This window comes from Mugil cephalus, chromosome 1 (genome assembly GCF_022458985.1).
Source record: "Mugil cephalus isolate CIBA_MC_2020 chromosome 1, CIBA_Mcephalus_1.1, whole genome shotgun sequence".
NCBI classification, from domain to species: domain Eukaryota; kingdom Metazoa; phylum Chordata; class Actinopteri; order Mugiliformes; family Mugilidae; genus Mugil; species Mugil cephalus.
This window is the reverse complement of record NC_061770.1, coordinates 31,841,099-31,863,975: the sequence shown is the minus strand read 5'-3', so window position 1 is coordinate 31,863,975 and position 22,877 is coordinate 31,841,099. Positions and strand designations below refer to the sequence as shown.

General features: G+C 40.9%; 1 protein-coding gene and 3 long non-coding RNA genes across 5 annotated transcripts; all 4 read left to right on the top strand.

Moving 5' to 3' along the window:
- The first annotated feature begins 1,175 nt into the window (after positions 1–1,175).
- Positions 1,176–3,953, top strand: LOC125016714. The gene is made up of 4 exons (XR_007113739.1): positions 1,176–1,322; positions 3,247–3,346; positions 3,466–3,798; positions 3,897–3,953. It is a non-coding gene; the product is annotated as an uncharacterized LOC125016714 (long non-coding RNA).
- A 75-nt stretch (positions 3,954–4,028) lies between these two features.
- Positions 4,029–4,554, top strand: LOC125016882. The gene is made up of 3 exons (XR_007113784.1): positions 4,029–4,190; positions 4,294–4,413; positions 4,503–4,554. It is a non-coding gene; the product is annotated as an uncharacterized LOC125016882 (long non-coding RNA).
- Positions 4,555–4,962: 408 nt separating this feature from the next.
- LOC125016244 (lamin-A-like) lies at positions 4,963–7,380 on the top strand. Of its 2 annotated transcripts, none has more exons than XM_047598607.1 (6): positions 4,963–4,996; positions 6,174–6,288; positions 6,494–6,586; positions 6,675–6,803; positions 6,932–7,039; positions 7,163–7,380. In XM_047598607.1, exons 1-6 carry the CDS (start codon positions 4,992–4,994, stop codon positions 7,268–7,270), a joined length of 558 nt encoding a protein of 185 aa, XP_047454563.1. In that variant the 5' UTR covers positions 4,963–4,991; the 3' UTR covers positions 7,271–7,380. The 2 variants fall into 2 exon arrangements, with proteins under 2 accessions (XP_047454563.1, XP_047454554.1); XM_047598598.1 differs by lacking the exon at positions 4,963–4,996 and adding an exon at positions 5,910–5,965.
- Positions 7,381–14,675: 7,295 nt separating this feature from the next.
- LOC125016862 lies at positions 14,676–15,101 on the top strand. The gene is made up of 3 exons (XR_007113778.1): positions 14,676–14,737; positions 14,841–14,960; positions 15,050–15,101. It is a non-coding gene; the product is annotated as an uncharacterized LOC125016862 (long non-coding RNA).
- Positions 15,102–22,877: the final 7,776 nt, after the last annotated feature.

Below are 22,877 nucleotides of genomic sequence, written 5' to 3'. Positions count from 1 at the left end.
TTGATGAAATTACTTTCTCTAGTCTAGATGCTAGTGCTTTGGAAATAATTTTGATGTCTGTATTAATCAATGACAGAGGGCGATAGCTGGAAGGGAGTGTTGGGTCTTTATCAGGTTTTAAAAGTAATTTAATTGCAGCAGTATTCATTTGGGATCTTATGCAACCTGTGTTTTTAATTTCTGTAACAGTCCTTAGGAACAAGGGGGCCAGATCTGACCAGAACTGTTTCATAAATTCGACAGGGAAACCATCCGGCCCAGGAGCTTTGCCCATAGGCATGTTTTCTAAAGCTGTTAATAGTTCTTCCATGGTCAGTGGTGAATCCAATATGTTTCTTTGTTCTGCCGTCAGTTGGGGTAGATTGAGTTTTTTGAGGAAGGCCTGAATGTCGTCAGGATTCGGGTTGGTAGTTGTTGAATATAATTTTTCATAGAAGCTGTAAAAAATTTGATTAATTTCCTGTGGTGATTGAGTGTATTTGCCACTTGAGTCCTGAATTGCATTTATAAGAGATTTTTCTCTGTTGCGTTGGAGTTGATTCGCAAGAAATTTGCCTGATTTATTGCTATGCTCAAAATTTTGGTATCTAAGTTGCTGAAGTACGAATTCTGTTTTTTTGGTCAAGATATTTTCTAATTGTAGTTTCGCATTTTGTAGTTGGGTCCATAATTGTTCATTTGGGTTTGCGGTGTATTGTTCTGTTATTTCTTTAATCTTATCCTCGATGTTTTTTTCTGCTTGTTGGTCCCGTTTTTTCTTGTAAGAGGAGTAAGATATAATTTTGCCTCTGATTACGGCTTTCCCAGTTTCCCAAATCTATATATCTATCAATATTCACTGTTTAAATTTATCCAAGCATTGATTGTTTGGTTCTTTGAGCAGGAAGTCTGTTATTACGCGTGTTTGTCCCCTTTTCACATTGAAACACATCGACTCTATTGATAATCATTGTAATAATTTAATTCATCATCTTTGCTGATGATGTGAATGTATTAAACTATCCTGACAGCAGGGTTCACATATGCAGCATCTAAACTCACAGTGAAGGAACAAAAGTGAAAGTATGAGACTCTGTCTGTTGACAGCTGTGTTGCTGTGGGCGTGTTTGTTTTTAGAGTCCAGCCAATCAGAATTTGACATTGAGTACTCACCTAACTTGTTTCTGGTATGTGAATGTTTTGCCTCCATTTGTTCGTGCTTACCTCTTTAAGTTGTTTTCCGTCTGTCTATTTGTGACTTCGCCGATCGTCCTCTTGTGGGTCCTCTCCTCCAGACGTCCCTCAACCTTACTCCTCTGATGTCAGAACCAGCTTCCTGATCGGTATGTACCAGAGACAGAAACACAGCAAAAAGATGAGGGGTTTTATAGAAGTGAAAGTATAAAACAAAGTTTGGATTAGTAAGGTAACGATCTGTAGAGTGGTTGTCACTAAAGCAGTAATGAGGCCGTCTTCGAGGTGTGTTTATGTTTAAAGTCTAAGTTTAGTTGAGCCAACAAGGTAACTGATACTAATAACTGACATATTCTCCATAAAGTCTCCATATTTGGGGGTTTGGGACGGGAATGCTGCTGTCAGTGATTGTACGGTACTGTCAATTTATGAGGGCTTTTATTCAAACATTTGTTCTTCAGAGGTTAGGGTGTTAATTTTTGTGCGAGCCCACTGACCCATTTTTATTTTTATTTCCATTTTAGAAACGGAAATAATATAATATTGGTGGTGAAGTGAGAGGGTGGTCAGGGTTACGTGTCAGTTTGTTAAGTGTCCTCCTCTCCACCATCACCTCAAAAGTTTCCAGTGTGCAGCCAATGACAGAGCCAGACTTCCTGATCAGTTTCTTCAATCTGTTGCTGTTCCCCCAGCGGACTACGGCAGAGAAAGGGATGCTGGCCACAACAGAAGGTATAAGATCTCCAGCATCTTACTGCACACGTTGAAGGATTTCACCTTCCTCAGGAAGTAGAGTCTGCTGCAGGCCTTCCTGTACACAGCTGTACTGTTGGTCCTCCAGTTCAGTCTGTTGTCGATGGTCACTCCAAGGTATTCATTCTCCTCCACCACCTCTAGATTCCTACCAAGGATGCTGAGTGGCTGAGGATCTGTTCCCTTCCTCCTGAACTTTGGTCTTGTCCAGAACATTTCTGTGTGTGACATGACTCTCAATTGTGCTGAAAGTCAGTGGTGTATAAAGTGAACAGGAACAGAGCAAGTACAGTCCTCTGTGGGGCTCCCACACCACTCACCACAACATCAGTCAGGACACGATCCCTCCCCGTCTGTCCAGGAGACAGTGGATGCACTAACACCCATCGACTGTAGCTTCTCACCCAGCAACAAAGGCTGGATGGTGTCGAAGGCACTGGAGAAATCAAAGAAAGTGATTCTCACTGAGCCTACACCACCAGGTGTGAGTGAGTTCACTGCAGCAGATAGATGACAGCAGCATCCATGCCCAGACTTGGCTGGTGGGCAAACTGTAGGGGGTCTAAAGACATTCTCACCTGCGGCCTTAGGTGGACCAGTACCAACCTCTCTAGCACCTTCATTACATGGGATGTAAGGGTCACTGGACGGTAATCACTGAGGCCAGATGGAGACGACTTCTTGGGAATGGGAACAAAGCAGGAGGTCTTCCAGAGATGCGGTACCCTCTCCAGGCTGAGGCTCAGACTGAAGAGGCGTTGGAGAACAGCAGACACCTTGGTGGGACAAGTCCTTAGTGTCGTCGGGCTGATGCCATCAGGACCTGCAGCCTTTCATTGGTTCAGTTCAGCTGGTTGTCACAGTCAGACAGGGGGAGTGTCCAGGGGGAGATGTGTAGTGAGCTGTGTTTGGATGGTACGACCTGTCCCTCCCCTCACAGCCAGTTTTGTCCTTCATTCCTGCCCACAACTCCCTTGTGTTCTTCTGCTGTAGTTTGGTCTCCAGTTTCCTCCTGTCTTCGTACTCACTCGGCTTGCCCTGCAGTTTGTGCTGTACCCTCCTTAGCTCCTCTTAGTCTTGAGACCTGAAGGCTCTCCCTTTGCTCAGCAGAGTCTCCAGGTCACTGGTGATCTGTGGTGGAAGGGGGGCAGCAGCTGTACTGTGCGCATTTGCCTGCAATAGGTCCAGGGTTTTGTTGTCAGGTGTGGCATTCCACATACTGGTCGAGTCGAGTGCAGACGTAACAAATTAAAAATTTTATATTAATTATTCTCCCTGTATTTATTGTATTCACATACTCATGTTCTGCTTTATTTTCAGGACTCTCTGATTCCTCAGATGGACAGTCTGTTACTTCACTCCATGCTTCAACTCATCACTGGTTTGGTTTTCTGTCTCCTCCTAATTCACCACTGTAGAGGTAATGTACGAACAAAGAAATATTTAAAGGTGATTCAGAATTTTGGTACAAGATTCTAAAAAACAAACACTCCATACGTTCTAGTGCAGGACTCAACAAACCTCTGTTTTTCTTTCCAGGTCAGTCTGAGTCAGTGGATTCACTTCAACCAATTATAGCAAGAGTTGGTGATGACGTTGTTCTACCGTGTCAAATCAAACCTTCGGTTGACGTTTCTGAAGCAACGTTGGAGTGGATGAGGTTGGACCTATTCGTCCTGGTGTGGCGTAATGGTGCAGACTTTAAAATGCAAAAAGATCCGTCCTACAGAGGAAGAACATCTCTGTTCCCTGATGAACTGAAACATGGAAACGTTTCACTGAAACTCTTCGATGTGAAGCTGTCTGATAAAGGAACATACAGATGTTACATTGTAGAGAAGAATAGAGAGATGTTTGTTGAGCTTGTTGTTGGTGAGTAGACGTATAAAGTATAGTCCTCTGATATCAGCTCTGACCTGAAGTTGAGTTTTACTTCCACTGACTATTGTTTGAAACATTTTGTTTCTCAGTGTCAGCTCCTGTCTCCTCACCCGTCATCAGTTTATCAGGGATGGACAGAGACAGAGGAGGAGTGGTGTTACAGTGTGAATCCAGAGGCTGGTATCCAGAGCCTGAGGTGTTGTGGCTGGACGCTGAGGGAAACCTGCTCTCTGCTGGACCTCCAGAGACAGTCAGAGGTTCTGATCACCTCTATACTGTCAGCAGCAGAGTAACTGTGGACAAGAGACACAACAACAGCTTCACCTGGAGAGTCCAACAGATAAACAACCACCAGACCAGAGAGGCTCACATACATGTTCCAGGTAGAACACGCTTAGAGAACGGACCATGACATGATTTTAGTTTGACACAGTTTAAGTGTGATTGTGTAGAAATGTCATGTAACTCTGTGGGTTTTCATTTCAGATGTTTTTTTCTCGTGTAGTTCGGCTGTTCCTACCAACACTGGTTTGGCTGTTAGCTTAGCTGTTAGCATCATGGTTATTTTAGCAGGTGTCTTCTTCGTGTGGAGACAAAATAGAACCAGTAAGTTACAGATGAGTCACCACATTAATGATGTAAAACACCAGCAAACGTCTTTTCTAGTTGAATTCAGCTGCTTTGATTTTACACAGAAACCAAGAAAAGATCCAGAGATGAAGCTGAAAGAGGAGAAAAGCTCCTGACAGAGGAAACAGTGACGATGAAGGTTTTTGGAAGAAGACAGAAGAAAATTAAATATGTAAGAGACAAGAAGTAAAAGATTAAAGGTTTAGATTGATCAGTTTGAAGAAAGTTTGATCAGTAAACCTGCTGACTGATCATCATCCATCTGTCTGTCTGATAGCTGACAGAGAAATATGAGAAGATTGAAGAAGAGCTGCAGAAAACCAAAGAAGAACTGAAGAACAAGACTGAAGAGATGGAGAAACATGTAGAGACACACACATAAACAATATGATTGTGTTATTGAGGACTGATCAACACAACTGTGACTTTGCTCCATCTACTGGTGAAATGATACAACTGCAGGTTTTCTTCTCAGGTTAATGAACTAAAGGAGGAGAAGAAGAAGCAGCAGGAGGAGATGGAGGCCAGAAACAAAGAGATGGAGGAGATAAAAGATGAGGTGAAATACAAGCTCATAGACATGGACAGAGAAGTAGTTTATTCACACACATCATTCTCATCAGAAACAACAACATGCAGAAAGTTAAATGTGTGCACATATACAAGTCTTGTATAAATAATTTAATATTAATTTGTCCTTCAGATTAAAAGTCAAATGTGTTGTTTAGTCTGACATGAAGAAATAGAATCAGTGATGATAAAATCTTTTTATTTGACTTTAATAAATTCTTCCAGTTGGAGAAAAACAAAGCTGTTGCTTTCAAGTCTTCCTGGTTTCCTTGGGTAAGTGATCACATTATAAGAACTATGATACAATCTGTATGTCCATCATTTATAATCTTTACTGATCTCTCTTCATTCTTTTCAGAGGTCTAGTTCCAACAAACAGAAGGAGGAGGTTAGTAGTTTCTATCAGATTACTGTTTGTTCTCATTTCAATGTGTTTCTGTTTCATTTAATATTCAGATAATTGTCTTGTTCTAAGGAGGTTGATGTTGGTGGTCAACATATTCTCTCTGCTTGTTAGAAGGTCAGAAGGTCTGACTATGTTCTAGCCAGAATACTCTGTCCTATCTCCTAACTCCAATAGACTGGTATTATGTAGACCACCTGCTGGATCAACACACAAAGAAATGATTTGTTCAGAGACAGAAACCTTCACATATTTGACTCTAATCTCAGAGAGACTGAGTTCTCTGTTATTAATGAACTACTGGTGGAGTTTGACAAACACAAACACAACTCTGCTCCATCTACAGGTCAAATGATAGAACTACAGGAATAAACAGCATTTAAAATCCACACAGTAGATAATAGAGAATATGTTCTGGACAAGTTAGAGTCTGACTGTTAACAATCTGGACTTCACCTCCTTTTTACTCAGGTCAATGAACTAAAGGAGGAGAAGAAGAAGCTGCAGGAGGAGATGGAGACCAGAAACAAAGAGATGGAGGAGATAAAAGATGAGGTGAAGAACAACCTCATAGACATGGAGACAGAAGTAGTTTATTCACACACATCATTCTCATCAGAAACAACAACATGCAGAAAGTTGTGAAAATGTGTGCACATATACAAGTCTTGTATAAATCATTTAATATTACTGACATCTGACATGAAGAAATAGAATCAGTGATGATAAAATCTTTTTATTTGACTTTAATAAATTCTTCCAGTTGGAGAAGAACAAAGCTGCTGCTTCCAAGTCTATCTGGCCTTTTTACTCAGGTCAATGAACTAAAGGAGGAGAAGAAGAGGCTGGAGAAGGAGCTGAAGAAGACAAAAGATGAGGTGAAGAACAAGCTCAAAGACACAGAACCATCAGCACTTTTTACTCACATATCACAGAGAGAAATAAAGGAGCTGGAAACAGAGGTTCATGTTGAATCCAGATCTTTTAATTCCATAATAAGGAAGTAGTTTAGAACAAAATCAGTTTGTCATGTTCCTCAATCAAAGTAAATGTTTCTCATCATGTCTCTTTATGTGACTTCAGAAAGAAAAGGCGAAAAGGCTCAAAGAGGAGGAGAAGAAAAGAGAAAGAGCTGGGAAAGAAGTGGAGACACTGAAGAGGAAACTGGAGATTGAGGTGCTTCACTAATGAAGTCTATGTGAGAGATAGAACATGAAGCTGACTGATGTGAAAGGACTAATCTGTGGATGTCGTCTCCTCCCAGTCAGAGAGAATCAAACGTGAACAAACACAGAACAGCAGCAGCTCAGACAGTCAGGAGACGTCAGGAGACATCACTGAGTTCATTGATCCCAACTGCGACTACATCGGTCTCATAAACTGGTCTGATCAGGTGATGTTAGTTTAAGCGTTAAAATTTCATAGAAAATATTGATGCAACAGGTTTAATAGACACTAACATTCATTTGTTCCTGTCTCTGTGTCTCATTCTTCTTCTTGTGTTTCATTTCCGTCCTGCAGGACAAACCACTGGGAGGACGTCAGTTAAAAGTCCAGATCAACAATAGAAAACCCATCACATACACATTTGATCCATCAATGAAACTCAAGGCTGAAAAGGAAGTTACTGTGAGTCTTTGTAGATGTTTCATTGATGTTGTTATATTTTCCATTTTCTTGCTTTCCCTTCACTTTTTCTAATTATTATTTTCTGACTGTGACTCTGTGACCTTTGATTTACTACATTTACAGTTATACCGTCCAGGCTGTGGTCAACATCATCCTGACACTGGTGACCTGGTGTGGGAGGAGCTGAAGTCCTGGATGCCTGGAAACAGAGTCCAGGCCTCTCTGCAGTGAAATAATTCACAGTTGAACTCCTTCAATAAAGTTCAGTAATCCAGCAAACAGCAACATTATAGATGAGAAACAGCACGACTCAGATCTTCCTGCATAAACCACACACTGCAGAGAAAGTCTCTGGAGACACTTGGCTCCATTTTGTTGGATTAGTCAAGTTTGATGTGAACGTTGGTTTGTTTAAAGACTTTTACAGGATGACGTCAGTGTTTTATGTTGTTAAAATCTGACAGAATTAATATTTTTATGTTTTAATTCTGCATTTTTACACATTGTAAATGTTTATATAATAAAGACATATGATCATTTAGGAACCAGATACTGATACAGTTTTTTCACAATTACCTTGAGAAGCTTAAATGTGATTATGATTTGATAAATAAAGATATATTCTTCCATTTATTGACTGGTGTGTGTGATAAAGAGTGCACTTTTTTTGCAACTGTCAGAATTTCCTTTATATAATTATTAAAATTGTATATTTGATTATTCAAGAACATGAGCTAATATTACATATCAGTGAGGAGCACCACTCGGATTAAGTTAATTTAAAGGTCAAGATCAAAAGTTCAGAAGTGTTTCCATCAATATGATGAGACTCGGGTTTTAGTTCAGTTCCTGGTTTAGTTTCTGTAAATCAAGGATTTGTCTTCACAACATATGTTTGTGTTAAAGTGTGTGATGACAACAGACAAAGGAGCTCTGATCTGAGGAGCTCATAAAAAGAGTTGTTGTCTGTGAAGGTCCTCAGTCATCCAGGTCATTGTAATCCAAAAGGCGTTGAATAAAGACAACTGGAACTGTAGAATTTCTTGAAGACGTTTCACTGCTCATGTGAGTAGCTTCTTCAGTTCTGAGAGACTAGTGGGAAATTGAGATTTAAATAAGTACCAGCCCTTATGACAATACTGACCCCAGTTTCTGGCCAAGCTAGTTCCTGGTGGGTGTACCCACAGAGGTTTCTCCTATTTAAATCAAAATTTCCCACTAATCTCTCAGAACTGAAGAAGCTACTTGGATGAGTGGCGAAGCATCTTCAAGAAATTCTTTTTGGATAAAAAAAGAGTTGTTGTTGCTCATCAGGCTGGAAAAGGTTCCACAACCATCTCTAAAGAGTCTGGAAGCCACAAATAATCCACAGAGAGTCAGACAGATTGAAGACGACTGTTCCCCTCCACAGGAGTGGTCCACCAACAAACATCACTCCATCATAGTGGGAGAGGAACCAGAGGAAACCCAGGGGAACTTCTAAGCAGCTAAAGGCCTCTCTCACATTGGCTGATGTTAATGTTGATGAATCCACTCAACAACCAAAGACACTGCTCTCTGTCCACAAAGAACATTTGGGACAATGTTTAGTGGACAGATGAGACCAGAGTAGAATAGTTTAAATGTTTGGGCATCGTCATGCTCCAGCATCAGAACCTCATCTCTACATGAGACATGGGGGCGCTAATGTCCTGGTGTTGGCCTGTTCTGCTGAATGTGGTCATCATTGATGGACCGATGAACTCTGAACTCTACCAGTGAACTCCAAAAGAAAATGCCAGGACATGAGTCCACGAGCTGAATGAGAAGAGAAACTGGGTCATGGAGGAAGACAATGAGCCCAAGAATACCAGTGAAGAACAAGATAAATGATCAGGAACAAGTCAAAGTTCTGACCTTAATCCAACAGAAATGTTGTAGCATCAGTTGATGAGAGGATAAATTAAATTAAATTATAATTAACTAAACAAATTGTCCTTTGTCTTTCACGACTTGTGTCTAAATGCAGTGAGGTTGAGGTAGAATTATTTTCAGAACATTCTGAAGTTCACTTACACTTTTAAACACTACTGTATATTCTGATTAATAATCATTCTAACAAGTACCAAAGCAGGACACATATTTAAACTTCATCTCTGCTGTTAATGTGAATGTTTAAAACTCCCGAAAGCAGGATTCATACATGCAGCTTAAAACTACTCATGAAATGTTGAAACTTGAAGTCTGTCTCTGTCTGACTTGCTCTGTTTCAGTATTTTTATTTCATCTTTCTATTTCTTTGTTGTCTCCAGCCAATGAGTGTGAGCACTCATCTAACCTATGTCTGACTCACCTGACTCCCTTGATGTGTTTCAGGTATGTGAATCATTTGCCTCCATTTCCTCCTTCTTACTTCTTTAAGTTGTTTTCCATCTGTCTATTTGTGACTTCGCCGATCGTCCTCTTGTGGGTCCTCTCCTCCAGACGTCCCTCAACCTTCCTCCTCTGATGGAGTCAGAACCAGCTTCCTGATCGGTATGTAACAGAGACAGAGACACAGCAGAGAGATGAGGGATTTCATAGAAGTGAAAGTATAAAACAAAAAGTTTGGATTAGTTGAACTAACGATCTGTAGAATGGTTGTTTGGTTTCGTTTAGTTGAGCCAGCTAGGTAGCTGATACTAAAAACTGACGTATTCTTTGTTAAATCCTCCAGTGATCGTACGGTACTGTCAATTGATGAGGGGTTTTATTCAAACATTTGATCTTACATTTTTATTCTGCCATTTAGAAACTGAATAAAGTGATGTTTGGACCTCTCTACTTCCCTGTACAACCCTAGGTGACTTTTACTTGTGATACCTCACCATTTCTGTTTCATGATGGACATGTTCAGTCCACTGGCAAACCTTAAAATACATCTGGAGTAACTGGCTCTTTTAATATTTGTTGTATGCCAGGGTTACAGTTAGTTTTAGGGTTATATCGACTGATCTGAGTGTAGAAATTCTGAAATCCTTCATTATAAATTATATTGAGTGGGGGACACTCTTGCATCCTTCTAAACCAGAGCTCCCCCAACAGGTTTTCGAACAGACAAAGGCTCTAATTTCAACAGGAAAGGAAACCCAATCAATGATATAATTGAGAAATTATTTGTCCGATAATTACTGTATTTACATATTCTGTTTCATTTCAGGACTCTCTGATCCCTGAGATGGAGGGTCTGTTCCATCACTTCCTGATTCGATCCATCGCTGGTTTGGTTTTTTGTCTCCTCCTGCTTCACTAATCTAGAGGTAACATATGAACAATTTAAATAATCTGTCACTCACTTGTACTTATCTGTGAGTTCTAAATGTAAGTGAAGTTTCCAGCATGTGCTGTGAGCTCCTTGTAACTAAATGTTTGTGGTAACTGATCATAATAATTTCTTTGAAAGATTAACCCTTAAAAGCCTGAACGGATTGCTATTGATACATTAAAGCATGGTTTTTGAATTGACGTAACTCACAGTCGTTTGTACTGCTGACAAAACACAAAGTGTGGCTGAACACTGGGAAGTTGTGCTTTTGGCTGGAGGATCTTTGTGACATCTCAAGGGTATAACTAACTTCGTTTTTACTAACAAGTTCCTCCAAACAACTCTCTCTTCCGGTATCTCCCCGGTCTTGCATCATCATTACTATAATGGCAACTTCTCAGTGTTCAGCCTCACTTTGAATTTTGACCACTGGTGAGTTACGGTAATTCAGATATCTCAAGTTTTTTTTATGTGCTTAAAGGTCTTAAAGGGTTAAGGAACTATTCTGATTCTGATTATACTCCATAAACTTAACGCTATTAATTCTAGTGCAGAACTCAACTGCAGGACCTCTGTTTTTCTTTCCAGGTCAGTCTGAGTCAGTGGATTCACTTCAACCAATTGTAGCAAGAGTTGGTGAGGACGTTGTTCTACCATGTCAAATCAAACCTTCAGTGGATGTTTCTGAATCAACGTTGGAGTGGAAGAGGTCAAACCTCTTCGTCCTGGTGTGGCGTACTGGTGCAGACTTTAAAAGGCAAAAAGATCCGTCCTACAGAGGAAGAACATCTCTGTTCCCTGATGAACTGAAACATGGAAACGTTTCACTGAAACTCTCTGACGTGAAGCTGTCTGATAAAGGAACGTACAGATGTTACGCTGTAGAGAAGAATAGAGAGATGTTTGTTGAGCTTGTTGTTGGTGAGTAGATGTATAAAGTATAATCCTCTGACATCAACTCTGAAATTAACTTGACTTTTACTTCCACTGACTCTGGTTTGAAACATTTTGTTTGTTCAGTGTCAGCTCCTGTCTCCTCACCCGTCATCAGTTTATCAGGGATGGACAGAGACAGAGGAGGAGTGGTGTTACAGTGTGAATCCAGAGGCTGTCATACTGAGAAAATAAAGCTGATCATGTTTTGCTTTGTGTTTTATTTTTCTGTCATTTACATTTGTTTTTTGTTAATCATTTACGTTTGTGTATTAATTGGGTGGCCCTTCCTGTTAGCTCCTGCCGTTGTGATGTTCTTCAACCTGATTGTTTTCACCTGTGCCTAATTTTACCCAGTGTGTATGTATATTGTCTGTGTCTCCCTTAGTCTTTGCCAGTTAGTTGTGTCTTATGCCAGTGGAACCAGCGCTCTCTCATTTTGGTTCTTTGAGCAGGAAGTCTGTTATTAAGAGTGTTTGTCCCCTTTACACATTTAAATACATGGACTCTAATTGATAATCTTTGTAGTAATTTAATTCATCATCTTTGCTGCTGATGTGAATGTATAAAACTATCCTGACAGCAGGGTTCACATATAAATCATCTAAACTCGCTGTAGAGGGAGCAAAGTGAAAGTATGAGACTCTTTCTGTTAACAGCTTACTTACTGGGTGTGGTTGTTTGTTTTTAGACCCCAGCCAAAACCTCACCAGCGTCTGACACGGAGAACTCACCCAACCTGTCTTAGGCAGGTGAATCATGTTACATCTATTGCTTTTCTCATTCAGTTGTTTCATTTGCACCTGTCTGTTTGTGCCTCTGTTGATGTGGGTCCTCTCCTCCAGACGTCCCTCAATTTTCCTCCTCTGATGTCAGAACCAGCTTCCTGATCGGTCTGTAACAGAGACAGAGACACAGCAGAGAGATGAGGGATTTTATAAAAGTGAAAGTATAAAACAATGTTTGGATCAGTCGAGGCAACAATCTGTAGACAGACTGTTGTTAAAGCAGTAATGATCAAGTTTAGTTCTTTGGTAAAGCCTCCATTTGGCAGCAGTGTTGGTTGAACCTCTTTATTTCCCTGTACAACCCCACTTTTTGTCTTTTGAAGTGACTTTTACTTGTGATACCTCACAATTTGTGTTTCATGATGGACATGTTTAGTCCACCTCTCCACTGGTAAACGTTAAAATACATCTGGAGTAGCTGGCTCTTTTAATGTTTATTGTGGGTTAGAATTAGGGTTTGGGGTTAGGGTTAGAGTCTCAACTACTGATCCTTAGTGTAGAAATCCTGAAATCCTTTATGGTTTAGGAAAAATAATATTTGGACTTGGGTGACATTCCCAGGGTAGCACTGGCAGATTTATTTTTAACTCCATCCTTCTAAACCATAGCTCACCAAACAGGTTTTATCACTGACGATGGCTCGATAACAACCACCTTGACTCTGCAGAGCCCCATGCACGGGTCTAATTTGTGAACTTCAGCTCCATGTTCATCACCATCGTCCCAGAGCTTCTCCATCACAAAATGTCTCTTTACACTAATGACTGCACCTCTGGGGACTCTTCTGTGAAACTCCTGAAGTGTGCAGATGACACCACCGTCACTGGACTCATCCAGGATGGGGACGAGTCTGCATACAGAGGGGAAGTGGATCAGCTGGTCGTCTGGTGCAGTCAGAACCACCCGCTCAAGACTGTGGAGATGACTGTGGACTTTTGGAAGAGTCCCCCATCACTGTCCCTACCGTGGACTCATTCAGGTTCCTAGGGTCCTAGGGTAAAGAAGGACCAGCATGGGTTGAACTTCCTGCGTCAGCTCAGGAAGTACAACCAAGAGCCGCTGATCATCTTCTACACAGCAATAATCCAGTCTGTCCTGACCATGTCCATCACGGTCTGGTTTGGATCAGTCACCAGACAGGACAGGGACAGACAGCAGAGGACAATCAGGTCTGCAAAGAGGATTATTGCCACTGACTTTCTCTCTGTCCAGGACCTGTACCGATCCATGGTCAGAACATTGTACGCCAAAACCACCCACCACAAAAACAGTCTGATTTTGACTCTGATTCTAATTCTGAAAGGAAAGTCAAGAGCACACATTGGTCGCAAATCAAAAACCTTGAATTAATCTCCCTTTAATTACCATAGTCACATATTCTGTTCTGTTTTATTTTCAGGACACTTGGATCCCTAAGATGGATGATCTGTTCCATCACTTCCTGCTTCGATCCATCACTGGCTTGGTTTTCTGTCTCCTCCTGAATCACTACTGTAGAGGTAACGTGAACAATGCAATCTTTAAAGTGACATTCACAGTGTTGCTTGAATTTTATACATTCCTGCACATAAAGATTGATTTCAAACTATTATTTTACTTGAAATCATAACAAATGCTTGCAAAACCAGTAAATATGTACAATATGAGGTGTGAAGTAAGTAATGTGCGTAGGTGTGTGTGTGTGGGACAAAACAAAGTAACCAAACCAAACAGAAACGGACAGGATCTTGGAGATCAACATGGCCAAATGGCCTTGTGAAGCAGTAATGAAACCAATCTAATCCAATGTTGGTGGAACTGATGCTTCAGGTCCTTCCATGACATTTCTATTGGATTAAGGACACTAGGAACCTAGGAACCCTATCTGGGCTATGTAAAACTGCATCTTAACTGTGTTTTGGTTATTATTTGCACAATGGACAACGCATCTGACTGATCAAAAGAATATACGTTCAACCTTTTTCATCCCAGGTCAGTCGGAGTCAGTGGATTCACATCAACCAATTGTAGCAAGAGTTGGTGATGACGTTGTTCTACCGTGTCAAATCAAACCTTTGGTGGATGTTTCTGCAGAAACGTTGGAGTGGAAGAGGTCGAACCACTTTGTCCTGGTGTGGCCAAATGGTGCAGACTTTAAAAGACTAAAAGATCCATCATACAGAGAAAGAACATCTCTGTTCCCTAATGAACTGAAACATGGAAATATTTCACTGAAACGCTCTGACGTGAAGCTGTCTGATAAAGGAACGTACAGATGTTACGTTGTAGACATGAATAGAGAGATGTTTGTTAAGCTTGTTGTTGGTGAGTAGACATAAAGTATAGTCCTCTGTTGTCAACTCTGACCTGAACTTGACTTTTACTTCCACTGACTCTGGTTTGAAACATTTTGTTTCTCAGTTCCAGATACAGCGGCCTCACCCGTCATCAGTTTATCAGGGATGGACAGAGACAGAGGAGGAGTGGTGTTACAGTGTGAATCCAGAGGCTGGTATCCAGAGCCTGAGGTGTTGTGGCTGGACGCTGAGGGAAACCTGCTCTCTGCTGGACCTCCACAGACAGTCAGAGGTCCTGATGACCTCTATACTGTCAGCAGCAGAGTGACTGTGGACAAGAGACACAACAACAGCTTCACCTGTAGAGTCCAACAGAACAACACCCACCAGACCAGAGAGGCTCACATACATGTTCCAGGTAGAACACGCTTAGAGAACGGACCATGACATGATTTTAGTTTGACACAGTTTGTGTGTGATTGTGTAGAAATGTCATGTAACTCTGTGTGTTTTCATTTCAGATGTTTTTTTCTCGTGTAGTTCTGCTGTTCCTATCAACACTGGTTTGGCTGTTAGCTTAGCTGTTAGCATCATGGTTATTTTAGCAGGTGTCTTCTTCGTGTGGAGACAAAATAGAACCAGTAAGTTACAGATGAGTCGCAACATTAATGATGTAAAACACCAGCAAACGTCTTTTCCAGTTGAATTCAGCTGCTTTGATTTTCCACAGAAACCAAGAAAAGATCCAGAGATGAAGCTGAAACAGGAGAAAAGCTCCTGACAGAGGAAACAGAGAAGATAAAGCTTTTAGAAGAAAATAAAGATGTAAGAGACAAGAAGTAAAAGATTTAAGGTTTAGATTGATCAGTTTGAAGAAAGTTTGATCAGTAAACCTGCTGACTGATCATCATCCATCTGTCTGTCTGATAGCTGACAGAGAAATATGAGAAGATTGAAGAAGAGCTGCAGAAAACCAAAGAAGAACTGAAGAACAAGGCTGAAGAGATGAGACTTCAACTGGAGAACAAGACTGAAGAGATGGAGAAACATGTAGAAACACACACATAAACAATATGATTGTGTTATTGAGGACTTATCTCAACACAACTGTGACTTTGCTCCATCTACTGGTGAAATGATACAACTGCAGGTTTTCTCCTCTCAGGTCAATGAACTAAAGGAGGAGAAGAAGAAGCTGCAGGAGGAGATGGAGACTAGAAACAAAGAGCTGGAGACCAAAAACAAAGAGATGGAGGAGATAAAAAATGAGGTGAAGAACAAGCTCATAGACATGGAGAGAGAAGTAGTTTATTCACACACATCACACAGTGTAGGGAAAACATTATTATAGGGGAATTAAATAAGAATATGAACATAAATATATATTTAAATCCGAGTGTATAATGGAGAATATCTCAGTGGAATATCCAGATATCATGTACAGGGTTGTGTAGCTGTCCTCCAGTCTCAGTGGTTGTAGACTGTTGACTTGTTGTGTGTCTGAGAGTTTGTTGGACTGGTTTAGAGCAGCTACAGCTCTGGAGGAGAAACTCTTGTTGAGTGTGGATGTGGGGGTGTGGAGGCTTTGTAACGTCTGCCTGGTGGCAGCAGTTCAGACAGATGTGTTAGGTCCTCACAGACTGTAGTCACCTTCCTGAGGAACCTGGTGGTGTAGATCTACTCCAGCACAGGAAGATGGAGAAACAACAATAGATCAGAAATATGTGGACACGTCTACAAAAGGACTGAAAAGTGACTGGTTCATATGACAATGTCCTTCAGGTTAAATGTTGAATGTGTGGTTTAGTCTGACATGAAGAAATAGAATCAGTGATGATAAAATCTTTTGATTTGACTTTAATAAATTCTTCCAGTTGGAGAAAATCAAAGCTGCTGCTTCCAAGTCTTCCTGGCTTCCTTTGGTAAGTGATCACATTATAAGAACTATGATACAATCTGTATGTCCATCATTTATGATCTTTACTGATCTCTCTTCATTCTTCTCAGTTCTCTAGTTCCAACAAACAGAAGGAGGAGGTTAGTAGTTTCAATCAGATTCTTGTTTTTTCTCATTTCAATGTGTTTCTGTTTTATTTAGTATTCAGATCATTGTCTTGTTCTAAGGAGGTTGATGTTGGTGGTCATCATCTTCTCTCTGCTTGTTAGAAGGTCAGAAGGTCTGACTATGTTCTAGCCAGAATACTCTGTCCTATCTGTCCATCTTTTAATTCCATAATAAGGAAGTAGTTTAGAACCAAATCAGTTTGTCATGTTCCTCAATCAAAGTAAATGTTTCTCATCATGTCTCTTTATGTGACTTCACTCTCAGTGGGAGAAGAAGCTCAAAGAGGAGGAGAAGAAAAGAGAAAGAGCTGAGAAAGAAGTGGAGACACTGAAGAGGAAACTGGAGACTGAGGTGCTTCACTAATAAAGTCTGAATTTCTGAGAGATAGAACATGAAGCTGACTGATGTGAAAGGACTAATCTGTGGATGTCGTCTCCTCCCAAACCTGAACAAACACAGAACAGCAGCAGCTCAGACAGTCAAGGGACGTTAAGAGACATCACTGAGTTCATTGATCCCAACTGCGACTACATCAGTCTCATAAACTGGTCTGATCAGGTGATGTTAGTTCAAGTTTCAAATTTCATAGAAAATATTGATGCAACAGATTTAACAGACACCAACATTCATTTGTTCCTGTCTCTGTGTCTCATTCTTCTTCTTGTGTTTCATTTTCGTCCTGCAGGACAAACCACTGGGAGGACGTCAGTTAAAAGTCCAGATCAACAATAGAAAACCCATCACATACATATTTGATCCATCAGTGGAACTCAAGGCTGAAAAGGAAGTTACTGTGAGTCTTTGTAGATATTTCATTGATGTTGTTATATTTTCCATTTTCTTACTTTCCCTGCACTTTTTCTAATTATTATTTTCTGACTGTGACTCTCTGACCTTTGGATTTACTACATTTACAGTTATACCGTCCAGGCTGTGGTCAACATCATCCTGACACTGGTGACCTGGTGTGGGAGGAGCTGAAGTCCTGGAAGTCTGGAGACAGAGTCCATGTCTCTCTGCAGTGAGATAGTTCCCAGTTGAACTCCTTCAATAAAGTTCAGTAATCCAGCAAACAGCAACATTATAGATGAGAAACAGCACGACTCAAATCTTCCTGCAGAAACCACACACTGCAGAGAAAGTCTCTGGAAACACTTTATTGGATTAGTCAAGTTTGATGTGAACGTTGGTTTGTTTAAAGACTTTTACAGGATGACGTCAGTGTTTTATGTTGTTAAAATCTGACAGAATTAATATTTTTATGTTTTAATTCTGCTTTTTTACACATTGTAAATGTTTATATAATAAAGACATATGATCATTTAGGAACCAGATACTGATACAGTTTATTCACATTTACCTTGAGAAGCTTAAATGTGATTACGATTTGATAAATAAAGATATATTCTTCCATTTATTGACTGGTGTGTGTGATAAAGAGTGCACTTTTTTTGCAACTGTCAGAATTTCCTTTATATAATTATTAAAATTGTATATTTGCTCATTCAAGAACATGAGCTAATATTACATATCCGTGAGGAGCACCTCTAGGATTACAAGTTAATTTAAAGATCAAATCAGAGTCCATGTGTTCAGAAGTGTTTCCATCAATGTGATGAGACTCGGGTTTTAGTTCAGTTCCTGGTTTAGTTTCTGTAAATCAGGGATTTGTCTCCACAACACATGTTTGTGTTAAAGTGTGTGAAGACAACAGACAAATGAGCTCTGATCTGAGGAGCTCATAAAAAGAGTTGTTGTCTCCAGTTTCTGGTCAAGCAAGTTCCTGGTGGGTGTACCCACAGAGTTTTTTCCTATTTAAATCTAAATTTCCCACTAATCTTTCAGAACTGAAGAAGCTACTTGTATGAGTGGCGAAACGTCCTTTTTGGAAACGTTCTTTTTGGATTAAAAAGAGTTGTTGTTGCTCATCAGGCTGGAAAAGGTTCCACAACCATCTCTAAAGAGTCTGGAAGCCACAAATAATCCACAGAGAGTCAGACAGATTGAAGACGACTGTTCCCCTCCACAGGAGTGGTCCACCAACAAACATCACTCCATCATAGTGGGAGAGGAACCAGAGGAACCCAGGGGAACTTCTAAGCAGCTAAAGGCTTCTCTCACATTGGCTGATGTTCATGTTGATGAATCCACTCAACAACCAAAGACATTGCTCTCTGTCCACAAAGAACATTTGGGACAATGTTTAGTGGACAGATGAGACCAGAGTAGAATAGTTTGTTTTAAATGTTTGGGCATCGTCATGTTCCAGCATCAGAACCTCATCCCTCCATGAAACATGGGGGCGCTAATGTCCTGGTTTGGGCCTGTTCTGCTGCATCTGCTCATCATTGATGGACCAACGAACTGTGAAAGAAAGTGACAGGACATGAGTCAAGATCATAATCTTGTCTTTTGTCATCGTTGTACTGACAGCTCACTCTCTCCTCCTTTGCAGTGATATTCAGGTGTGTGTGTCTGTGTGTGTGTGAGAGAGATCCAGGTGCCAGTGGTTTCCTGATTGCCCATGTGACCTGGTTGCTGCCTCCGGATTGGTTGACTCTCCAGTAAAGTTCCAGCTGAGCCAGCTGACTTCCTCCTACTCTCCTCATTCCAAACCGACAGCAGCCTTTGTTTGTGTTTGTGTGTTCTTGTACAGCTATCTTTCCAAGGACCAGTTTAAGTTTCATACCATCAGACTGAGGACATTTGTGCAAAGTGAGGATATTTTGGCCGGTCCTCACTTTGTTGGCCTCAGTTTTTGGCTTTTTTTGAAGGTTAAAACTCAGTTTTAGGGTAATGGTTACAGTTAGGTTATGGTTATGGTTAGGGTTAGGCATTTAGTTGAGATGGTTAAGGTTAAGGTAAGAGGCTAGGGAATGCATGATGCTAATGAGTGTCCTCACAAAGATGGCTGTACCAGAAAGTGTGTGTGTGTGTGTGTGTGTGTGTGTGTGTGTGTGTGTGTGTGTGTGTGTGTGTGTGTGTGTGTGTGTGTGTGTGTGTGTGTGTGTGTGTGTGTGTGTGTGTTCTTGTACTTGCTACGTACCGAGGGCCAGTTTGAGTTTTTAACCAACAAAGTGAAGTCTTTTTTGGAAAGTGAGGACATTGTGGCCAGTCCTCACTCTTTGGCTGTTTTAAAGGTTAACAGACAGTTTTAGGGTAAAGGTTACAGTTAGGTTGTGGTTAGGGTTAGGTATTTAGTTGAGGTGGTTAAGGTTAAGATAAGGGGCGAGGGAATACATCATGTCGAGTGTCTTCAAGACAGAAGTACAAGGATGTGTGTGTCTGAACATGAGCAACATTTTGCTAAACTGCATGCTGTTCTTTGGTTAAGTTAAAGCTTAAACTGTGTCTTCGACTGATCGCATCATGTGATCATTGTAAATGTTGTAAATAGTTGTGTAGTTTTCTCCAAGTCGTAGCAGACTTAAGTAGAAGCCTTTTTGAGTTGATTGTTTTTCTCCTGTTTATTTCATTTAGGAGTTAGGTCAGTTCGACTGTCTTTTGTTTTCATGGTTATTTTTGGCATCAGGTACGATAGGGATCCTCATTTAGCTGTTTTGTTAGTTATTTTGGCATTGTTCCACTCCGAAAAATAAAAGAAATAATAAACTGCTACTTAAAAAAACGTCAGGTTGTATGTTTGGCTGTCCTCCTTGGGAGTGGGAAGACCAGAGGCACTTTAGCGTGTTTGACCCAGGTGCTCCTCGGCCTCGGCCATAAGGAGAAACCAATTAGCTTGTTAAGGGACACACACAGGGAGAAACACAAAACAGGAAACCAAGGGACTTAACAAAATAAAACAGGACACTTCATGAATCAAGACACAGAATCATGACAACTAGAAACAAGGCTTCACTTACATTTACACCTCACAGATCACAGATGTAATATTGGCTAATTTAACCAAATAAACATATACACAAGTATTATATGTCTGACTGGTTTGTCTCTTTGTCTATTTTCAGGACATTTTTATGGAGAAATGTAGAAAGTTCTGCAGTACGCTAAAACTTTTTAACAGTACTGTATACTCTCAACAAATGAACACACCTGGCAGCAGCGAAACACATTCATATTTACTACATATAAAACTACCTTAACAGCAGGATCTGTAGCTTCAATTTTTTTTAAATGTTGAAACATGAAGTCCATCCCTGTCTGACTTACTGTTTCTGTTTTATTTATTTATTTTTCTTTTTTTTAATCTCTTTGTTATCTCCAGCCAATCCAGCTAACAGAGACACAGCAGAGAGATGAGGGATTGTAGATAAGTGAGAGTATAAAACAACATGTCAAAACTTGCAGAGAGACGGTTGCTAACAAGGTAAAAATGAAGTCTGTGTGTGTGGCTGCATTATGTGACGCTATGTTGTCTAAATAAAACATGGCCGAGGAACCTCCTGATGCTTGGTGCAGCCACCGTCACTGCCTTTTGGATTCCATTTACTTATAATAAGATTAAAAATAGATAAGATAATCCCCTCCACAGTGTGGACAATTACAGTGTTGCAGCAGCAGACAGTTTTAAGGACAGTGCACAGGACAGAGATAAGAAGGTAAACATTAAATAAATCCCAAAATAGAAAATCTAACACAATATAAGTCCACATGTACGAAAACAATCTGTTTTTTCTTTGAATTGTTGAGTATTTCTCCATAAATGTTGATCCATTACAAACCATATCTAGTCGTAGAAGGCTTTAGTACATATCTCAGGCCTATGTGTGGCGCTGTTTCTGATAGAAAAAAGCATTTGCATCTGTCTTTCACACTGTACAGTCAGTAACCCTTTTTAGCTCATGGTAGTGATGTAGTAACAGTAGATACTGGACGTAGCCACCCAACAATCAATATCTGATGCAGCACCGTCACCAGCCTGTAGTCCACCACTGAGGCTGTTATGAATTATGAGATCGATGTTGTCGAGATGAGACATGGGGACTAGAAGGTTAGGGGGAGCGATGGCATCATCGTGTTCATATCAGGCTGTTCACATGAATGGAAAATGAAGCACACAGGCTCCATATTTGTCTATTTTCCCCCCGAGACCTGGATTCAAAGGGGTGCAGTTCCAGTCTCTGGAAGATCCGGATTCATCACTGGCAGCAGGCAGAACCATGCAAGACCTATCAAAACCGGATTTGTGTAAACGTGGCCTTAATTATACATATGTGGTCTACTGGGAGCAGGCTTGGTTGAACAACCTCCCAGCCGCAGGAAGGAAGGACCTGCAGTAACACTACTTAACATAGTGTGAGTGAATCAGTCACCTGCTGTAGTCACTGCCCAGTGCTGTTATAGTCCCATGGAGGCGGTGGGAGGGCAGCCCAGAACGGAGACAGCCTTCCTGTCCTGTCTGTTCAGTCTCTGTTTGTCTGCTGCTGAGATGCTTTCACTCCAGCAAATCAGTCTGCAGGAGATGGCTGATGAGAACATGGACTCATGGACGGAGTCATGGATGAAGTCATGGGAGGACCTTAGTAGTGCTCCCTGTGTGCTAAAGGACCTCAGTGTTATTACTTTCTTATGAAGAGCCCTAGCGTGGTCAGTCTAGTCCAGGTTTTTGTTCACCCAAGTACTTATAAGAGCTCATAACATCTCTCTGTCCATTCCCTGGATGTTCATCTGTGTGTGGTGTGTTTTTGTCTCCTTGGTTTTACTCACATTCAGTTGGAGGCAGTTTTCTTGGAACCAGATGAGTCCCATATAACCTTCACCTTCCCCACACTAGATGAGGCAATGACTGCAATCTGAGTATTTCTGCAGCTAGTTGAAAGACTTCTAAAGTCTGCAGTGTACATGGAGAAGAGGCAGGGAGCCAGGACAGGTCCCTGGAGGGCGACTACATCAGACACACAGTCCCGTGTCCTCATATACTTCGGTCTATTGGTTGTTAGGTGTGAGGTGGTGGTCCACTTTTGTGTGCACCAGCTTGACCCTCACTATGGTGTTTGAGGCTCTGTTGGGGGAGAGGCAGACGACTGTTCAGATCTGCTGAAGAAGATATTTACGTCATTCACTAACTGTGTGGACTGAATCATAGCGGCAGGAGGAGATGGGGGCAACACAGAGTCCTTTCAGTTTGCAGATGGCTGACAGTCTTTGGTGGCTCCTTTTCTGAATGTGTGCTGGAGGAAAGTGAGTTGATTGTCCACTGTTACCCAAAGGTATTTAACCCTCTTATTATAATTGGAGTCAATTTGACCCCATTTAATGTTTTTTTTTTTTTGCTTCATATTTCATGACTTTTCCTAATTTGATTTGAATTTGAATTTGAATTTGACCTGTCTGTGTGTGTGACCTAACATCCCCCACACCTGCAGGTGCAGAGTTGATACTTGATGAAATTGATACATAACAGGAGGGAGGGAAAAACGACTATTCCCCCAAACATGTGTTTTCAACTGATGGTTATATGAAGAGCTCCAATAATGACTTCATGTGTTCAACATGGCTGACTCTGTGTCTGGTGACACACTCCTAGCAGAAC